The following is an 8,379-nucleotide window of genomic DNA, read 5'->3' as shown; positions in this document are numbered from 1 at the left end:
TGCCTCCAGCAGACTGTCTACCTCTCCCCCCAGTTCCAATGATCTCCTTCATCCCAAGCCACACTTCCCTCATGTTGTTTTTTTGGAGTTTGTCTTCCAACTTCCTCCTGTAGGACTCCTTACACTCCCTAACTTTGTCCCTCAATTCATGTTGAACGATCCTCAACTGCTCTTTATTTCCCAACTTAAACACTCTCTTCTTAGTGTTAAGTAATGCCTTCAGTTCACTAGTGATCCATGGTTTATTATTAGGAAAACAGCGAACAGTCCATGAGTCCTGACTTTTTCTACTGTACTCTCCCTGTATTCTCGTTTCTCTCACAGGTTCCCCTCATTGTGAGCGTTGTCCATCTGAGTTCTGGTCCAATGTTGAACGAACTGCCTGCATCCCTAGCCAACTGGACTTCCTTTCATTTAATGAAACACTGGGCATTACTCTGACTACAGCAGCTGTGTTTGGTGCTGCAGTGACAACAGCTGTGTTTGTGGTGTTTCTTTCCTACCGTCAAACACCTATGGTAAGAACCCAAAATATTGTTATATATACATATATAAAACAGGATCATCCAGAGGTGACCAGTGTTTGGGAATAAATAACAACCACCCTGCAGATGTCTCACTTAATCCTGTTACACAGCAAGTAAAATAAAACCAACAACACTGCGTGCTGTTGTTGCTGTTAAGTTGCAGTTTCTTCATACACACAAGTTTCACACAGACATACCTTTGTTACTACCATGGAGATATACATTGTCTCTGTTTTTGCATTTTATTAGACAGTTTGATGAGCTTTGAAAGCAGCTGTAGGTGTAGGTCTGGCAGTGATTACTATATAATTTTATTATATTATTTTAAAAACAGTGAAATGTATTTAAATTTACGTGTTGTGGATTTTACACACTGGATGCAACTGTAACTGCTGCTGGTTACAGGACCAGAGACTTTCTGTCTTCTATGTGTAAAAGATGATCAGTGATATTATCAGACTGCTGAGTGAATATTTATGTGCAGTACTTCTACATAAATAGTTTTGCCACTGTCAGCCTTGGAATGTAGTGCATAACTGGCAGGAGAAGAAGATAACAGGGAGATAATCCTTCCTCTCATATATTTCCATGTCTTGTCATCACTAACATCAGTCAGTGATGTTTCTGTCCTGCTGCTTAAAGTGGGTGAAAGCAGCTGGTTCGATTGGACATAACTAAAGCCAGCCCTAACTCCACCTGCTCACCATGTATTCCTCCCTCTAATAATGTATTATGCCTCTCCTCCAGAATGCGCCACGTAACACCTGGTTGTGCATAGAAGTGCACTATGTCTGTGGTCACCATAACTGGAGAACGTTGTTGAACATGCCCATATATACCTTGCACCTGGAGTTTAGACACATGTTTAGTGCTGTGCCCTGTTGCAGGAAAATTAAGCCCAGTGACTTCTCATTTTAGGTGCGAGCCAACAACTCAGAACTGAGCTTCCTGCTTCTTCTGTCACTGAAGCTCTGCTTCCTCTGCTCACTGGTGTTCATTGGTCGTCCGTCAGTCTGGACTTGTCGGCTCCAGCAGGCAGCATTTGGGATCAGCTTTGGTCTTTGTGTTTCCTGCCTCCAAGTTAAAACCATAGTTGTTCTGGCAGCATTCCACTCAGCTCAGCCTGGTGCTGAAGCCTTGATTAGGTGGTTTGGTCCAGGTCAACAGAGGGGAAGTGTCTGTTTTCTTACTTGTATACAGGTACTACATATGTTTGTTTTCTTTTTGAAATATTTACATTAACTTTACTATGTTTTACATTAATCAACTATGTTTTATTTTTATCCAGATTATCATCTGTGTCACGTGGCTGTCTCTTAGTCCCCCTGTGCCTCAACATGATATGGGTTTCAAAGGGTCAAAGGTCACTTTGGAATGTGCCCTGACCTCCGTGGTGGGCTTCTCACTGGTTCTGGGGTACATTGGTCTGTTGGCCTGTACCTGCCTCATACTAGCCTTTCTTGCACGAAAACTCCCTGACAACTTCAATGAGGCCAAACTGATCACCTTCAGCATGCTGATCTTCTGTGCAGTTTGGGTGGCCTTTGTCCCTGCTTATGTTAGCTCTCCTGGGAAGTACACTGTTGCCGTAGAGATTTTTGCAATCCTGGCCTCTAGCTATGGTTTACTGTTCTGTATTTTTGCTCCAAAATGTTTCATCATCCTTCTGAGGCCTGAGAGAAACACTAAGAAACACCTGATGGCCAGGTAGCACGGATACATTAAGACCATATAAAAAAAAACCCTTTTCCAGAAATGTTGGGCCATTTTCCAAAACTAAAAATCTGTAATTTGTTCATTCTCCTGAACCCTTATTTAACTAACAAATGTACAAAAAAAGGTTTGCAGTGTTTTCACTGACCAACTTAATTGCATTTTGTAAATGTAAATACATTTGCAAACAAATTTTATGCCTGAAAGACACTCAACCAAACACTGTAAAGTCACGTGAAGCACACGCAGAATGATGCCTGGCATTGTCTTGCTGAAATATCTGCAGACTGCCCAGGAAAAGACATTGCCTTAATGGCAGTGTATGTTTCTCTAAAATCCAAACATACACGTCTACCACCTTCACATTTCCCATGCCATGGACACTGATGGTCCCCCATACCATCAATGCTGGCTTTTGCTGATAACAAACTGGATGGTCTGTTTCATCTTTGGCACAGAGAACCCAAATCCTTCATGCATTATAGAATCTCAGGTTGCAATCCTGGATCCAGCAGTGGACTGTGTTAACTGAAAATGGTTTTCCAAAGTATTCCTAAGCCCATGTGACTATATTCCTCATGGCAGCGTCATGGTTTCTCATGCAGTGCCTCCTGAGGGCTTGAAGGTCACACATATTCAGTGTGGTTGTTGATTTTTGCCTTTGGTCTTTATGCACTGAGATTTCCACAAATTCCCTGAATCTTTTCACAATATATTGTATTGTAGATGTTAAAGACCTAAATTGTTTGCAATCTTGCATTGAGAAATGTTCATTTTGAACTGATTGACAGTTTTCTCAAGTTCAAGTGCTAAGCCATGACCCATTCTTGATTGCAAAGACTGAGCCACTGATGGATGCTCCTGTAGCAGAAATGACAACACTTATGAACATGAATATTAAAATTTTATATTCAGTACCTCTCTCCCCATGCTTGCGTGGGTTCTCTCCGGGTACTCCGGCTTCCTCCCACAGTCCAAAGGCATGCACTTTAGGTTGATTGGTGTCTCTAAATTGCCCATAGGCGCATAGGAGTGTGTGTGCGTGTGTGTGGTTGTTTGTCTATGTGTTAGCCCTGCGATGGATTGGCGACCTGTCCAGGGTGTACCCCGCCTTCGCCCGATTGCCGGCTGGGATGGCTCCGCCCCCTCCCCCCCTTCCCGCAACCCCGTTCAGGGACTAAGCGGTAGAAAATGAATGAATGAATGAATTCAATACCTCATTATATTAGGGCACCAGATAATTGAGTGCTATCACACTGTAATTAAGTAGTTAACAAGAGTAAGAAGAGTGAGACATTAATCTTTTAAGTCTGCCTTATGAATTAGTATACCTTACCCAATTTATGCTGTACATACTTTCCTGTACCATGACTGGTATGTTTGAGATACACATTTCAAACAACTGTAGTGTGGAATAACACGTTTAAACAAAATTTTAAGCAACACAGTTTGACATGAAACTCATATGTGGACAAGCCCAAGATGATACTCTTATGTGAAGAGAAAATGAACTGTTAACTTTACAAAAGACAAAAGAAATCAATTATCAGCACACAATCATTAAAATAAAAAATCAAAACACAATTTCCTATCTAATCTTTTGAGCAGTACTGAAGAAATTAGGCTATTAAGACTAACATAGGTCTATGGTGGTGGTTGATTTATCAACCATCTTAAACAACAGGCAGAATTACCCGACTTCATGGAACATTTCTGTATCACTTCTATTTATACATTTTGGTTCACATTAATGTAGCTTCAAGTTTGGAATCATTTCTCCTGTTATGAGAAACTTTAAGGAAGAAGTCTTTGTGGTAGCTAGTTAATATGTTCAGACATCATCAGCTTGATTAAAAATAATATTACAAAAGGTCTTCTTAGTCATCATAATGAAATTTGACTGAAATAAAGGTGTGGTTATGCAGACAAAAGAAACCCTGAAGGAATGGCCCTGTTGGTGTTTTTTACATTTATCTGTTTATCTATCTATCTATTATAAGTTTATTTTCTGTAAATCACTGTGGATAAATTAATCAGCTCCATTTTAAAGATGAAATTATAACTCTGTTGGGATATATTGGGTCACTGCCCTCTAGGTAAATACTCGAAACTGTCTGTATCACACTAATAATTTTGTTATTATATTGCCCTAATCTTTCAGAGGAGTGATTTGGTGCAGTGTCATTCTGTTTACTATCATCCCATCATGGGCTTTCCAGATGTTATAAATACCCAAATCAACATCTACTGTTTGTCGGGCAGAGCATGAGGAGGACATGCCTTGTTAGTTGTTAGTGCAGATTGTTTCTTTCTGTTGGAATATACATTTTGTCATTAAAAGATTTTACAGGTGGAACTGTTACTACTGCTTTTACTTTTCTCCTGTTAGTTTAAGAAGGATTTAACTGAATTTGATCATTTAATTTCAGGACCCGTTAATAGTTATTGGTATTTAATTAATTTCACCTCTTAATTTTGCATGTTGAGCAAATGAGATGCCAGGTTATAGGTTCCAGAAGAGCTGCATCCATGTCTATTTTTTCCTGGTTCTTCACTCTGTGGCACTCATCAGCCTCGTCCCTGCTCCTTGTGGGGCTTGTGGGCAGACAGCTGGGGCTCAGGGTGGGACTGCAGGTGGCTCAGACTGCGACGTGTTCTCGGTGGAGTACACCGAGTGACCAGGGTCTGTTCCAGCATGGAGATGTAGTTATTGGTGGGCTTTTTAATATTTATAACAAGCCTCCAGCTTTAGATCATGACTTCACCCAGCTGCCACAGTACAAATCCTGCACTGGGTAAAACTCCGAACTGCATTGCTTACCATGCACACTCTATAATGCATATAGTTATATTTAAAGTGTTACAGCTATAGCTTTTTTATTCCCTTTTTAGTTAGATATTTGTGGCTCTTTCATGTTCACATATGCACTTTCTTCTTAAAATTATTTTATTATAATTGCTGATGGATGACACAGCATCCATTCTGTATTACCTACAGAAATGACAAATTATTATAAATTAGTAGTTCACAGTTATATCAGCATTTTGAATAATATCTGACTGGTTTCTTTCAATTCTTCTCTCCTGCGGTCTCAGTTTAGAAAACCTTCCATTACAGTATGTATATGCTATGGTGTTTGCCCTGGAGGAAATCAATCACAGTACAACACTGCTACCAGGTGTGAAGTTGGGCTACCATATTCATGACAGCTGTGCCTTTCCCCTGTGGGCTGTGCAGGCAGCACTGTCAGTAGTTGGAGGAAACAGCACCAGCTGTAACTCAGCAGCCCTGCCAGAGTATTCTGCTGGGTATGGAGAGGAAATTGGCAAAAGCAGAGGTACTAAATCTACAGTATCAAAATATGTAAAATGTGAAAGTAAGTACACTGGTGACAGTGTGACTACTGTAATACTGTGGTTGAAATAGAACCAAGCATTATTTTTACAGAACAAATGACTTTCATTGTATTTTATAATGTCATTAGGTGATCAGCCTGTTCCTTTGATCATTGGCGGTGACTCATCTTTCACAGCCCAGATACTCGCCACAGTCCTGGGGCCGCTCTCAGTTCCTTTAGTAAGTTTACTAAATGTACCTTCAAATAAAATGAAATAAAAATTTATTTAGAGAGCACTTAAAAAAACAATGTTTATTGATCAAAGAACTTCACATAAATATCATAAAAAAATAATTTAAAAACAGGATCATTGTGGGAGATATAAAGAAAAAATCAATAAAACACAGAGGACATAAAACTATTTCCCATCAAGAAAATAGTGCCATAGAAAATAGATGTCATGGAGTGATTTAAAAGCTACCAGTTTTGTGGGAGATTTAATTTTAGAGGGTAAAGTTTTCTGTTACAATGACAGCAGCATGATCTCCCCAGCTCTTGTGCCTGGAGCTTGGTACAGTACCTCTAATAAAGATTGATTCAGTGACCTAAGTGCCACCTCAGTATTTAACCAAGCTATACATGTGCCAGTCCATTTGAAGATGTAAAGCCAAAAATCTAAAACTTAAAATCAATTCTAAAACAGACTGGCAGTAAAGAGATGCCAGAATAGGTGTTATATGGTTGTATATTTACACATACTTGTCCAGAGATGAGCTGAAGCTTTTCAGACCATCTGAAGGTGAGAGAGGGATGATTAAATAGCTCTAAAATACCATGAAATGCAGTAGTCAACAAGCCTCATGTAACCCCAACCACAAGTTTATTAATTTCAAATTCTGTTAAGGGGTGTATGTGACACCTCATCAGAGATACTTGATTGGACGGAGCCCCAGCCCAAACTTTAGATCTTGTCCTCCAGGCACCTTGGTGCATGTGATCTGGGACTGTCCAAAGGTACAATGCTTTTGGCAAGAGACAATAAGCACTATCTCTACGCTGAAAAAAGTGAACTTCCCTGTGGAACTGGCACTTCACTTCCTTAATGACTCCTCCAAACTAGTTGTCGTTTAAGCAAATTTTTAGATATGGATAGCTATTGTTCAATTCTGGATTCCCCCACACAGTTTGTCAAAATGGTCAAGACATAACACGCTATTAGTTCTAGATGGACACTATAAGTTTAGTGAATGACTTATCAGTATAGGCTTATGGACCCATTTGATTGTGCCCCCTGTTGTTGTCAACTTTTTTTTGCTTTGTTTTGTTTTGTTTTACTATGACATCCACTCAGAGTGAGGGGTGGGAGGTGGGTCTGTGTTTGTTTTGTGTTCGTATGTTCAAAATCTTAATAAACACTAAATTACAAAATAAAAAATTAAATAAAATTGTAATTGGACAAGTTAGCTGTTAGAATGTTAGAATGTGTGTTAGCAAATCAATGGGGTTATCTCAGGCAGAATCTAAAACTGTACCTCTGGGTTCTTTGCCTTGGCGGTAGTGCATCCTACCCCACAGCTGGTTTTGAAGATTTTCAGTTGTCAAAAAGGTACCATCACACAATACCGAATCAATGGAAGGAGATGACTTGTATAATGTATATTTATTTCTGATTTTGTCTTTTAGATGAGCTACGCAGCTAGCTGCTCCTGTCTAAGTGACAGACACCAGTTTCCTGACTTCTTCAGGACCATACCCAGTGATATTTACCAAGCCTGGGCCATTGCACGGCTTGTCATGCATTTCAATTGGACCTGGATTGGAGCCGTGGTATCAAATAATAATTACGGCCTAACAGCAATAAAGGTATTTCCATTTGTTTTTATTTTTGTTGACAAAAATGTTAAAACATCTATATAAGATATATAATATGCAAACGAATACAGCATTTAATAATTCTTGTAACCCTTTTGCTACTTTCAAATGTATATGTCAGATATTTCAGGAAGAGATTCAGGGGACTGGGGTGTGTCTGGCATTTGTAGAAACTCTCAACAGAGAAAACATTGTGAGTGAAGTCAAACGAGCAGCCCTCACAATTCAGGCCTCAACTGCAAGAGTGATTCTTATCTTTACCTGGTATACAGATGTGAGGGAACTGTTTCTGCAGCTAGCCAAGATAAATGTGAGAAACTGGAACAAACATGTATACTGACCTTCTAAATAATAAACCTGTTTACTGAACTTGTAAATAACATAAATTTAAGATAAATCATAGCTTCTTAAATTTATCTTGTGATCATGTTGTGCTGCAATCACTAGGTGACTGACAGACAGTTTCTGGCCAGTGAGGCTTGGAGCACCAGTGGTGACCTTCTTCTCCAAAGTCTTGTCATAAGTCAAGTGGCAAGTGGTGTTGTTGGTGTTGCCATTAGAAGTTCAACTATACCTGGCTTTGAAAATTATATCAGAAGTCTCAACCCATCTCACCGTCCTGATGACAAGTTCTTAAGAGAGTTTTGGGAAAAGGTGTTTGGTTGTAGTCCTGGAGCCACACCTTTATCTTCAAATGCCTCTTCACCACCTTCTCTTGCAAGCACATTGCTTCAAGAAGCTTCTCTACCTCTCTGCAATGGCACTGAGTCCCTAGAGGGAGTGCAGAATGACTTTACTGATGTCTCTCAACTACGGGTGACATATAATGTCTACCTTGCTGTTTATGCTGCAGCCCACGCCCTTCATAGTCTTCTGTCCTGTCCCAGTAAAAGCAACAACAGCTCCACTTGTGTTTCTCCAAAAAACAT

The 8,379-nt window shown here is 39.8% G+C and overlaps 2 protein-coding genes across 2 annotated transcripts in view; both read left to right on the top strand.

The window, feature by feature from the left end:
- Positions 1–2,238, top strand: part of LOC109952853 (extracellular calcium-sensing receptor-like) — a 4,944-nt gene extending 2,706 nt beyond the window's left edge. Inside the window, 3 exon segments of the mRNA XM_020588145.1 lie at positions 321–518; positions 1,446–1,727; positions 1,816–2,238. Coding sequence (XP_020443801.1) covers positions 321–518; positions 1,446–1,727; positions 1,816–2,238 — 903 coding nt within the window.
- A 2,531-nt stretch (positions 2,239–4,769) lies between these two features.
- Positions 4,770–8,336, top strand: LOC109952863 (extracellular calcium-sensing receptor-like; the record flags this gene model as incomplete). The annotated part of the gene is made up of 6 exons (XM_020588155.1): positions 4,770–5,035; positions 5,337–5,566; positions 5,726–5,808; positions 7,262–7,441; positions 7,572–7,760; positions 7,898–8,336. Coding segments are annotated over exons 1-6 (1,387 nt in total), but the record flags the coding sequence as incomplete, so codon positions are not given.
- Positions 8,337–8,379: the final 43 nt, after the last annotated feature.

This window comes from Monopterus albus, unplaced genomic scaffold (assembly GCF_001952655.1).
Source record: "Monopterus albus unplaced genomic scaffold, M_albus_1.0 scaffold506.1, whole genome shotgun sequence".
Taxonomy (NCBI): Eukaryota; Metazoa; Chordata; class Actinopteri; order Synbranchiformes; family Synbranchidae; genus Monopterus; species Monopterus albus.
This window is presented reverse-complemented; position numbering and strand designations above follow the sequence as displayed.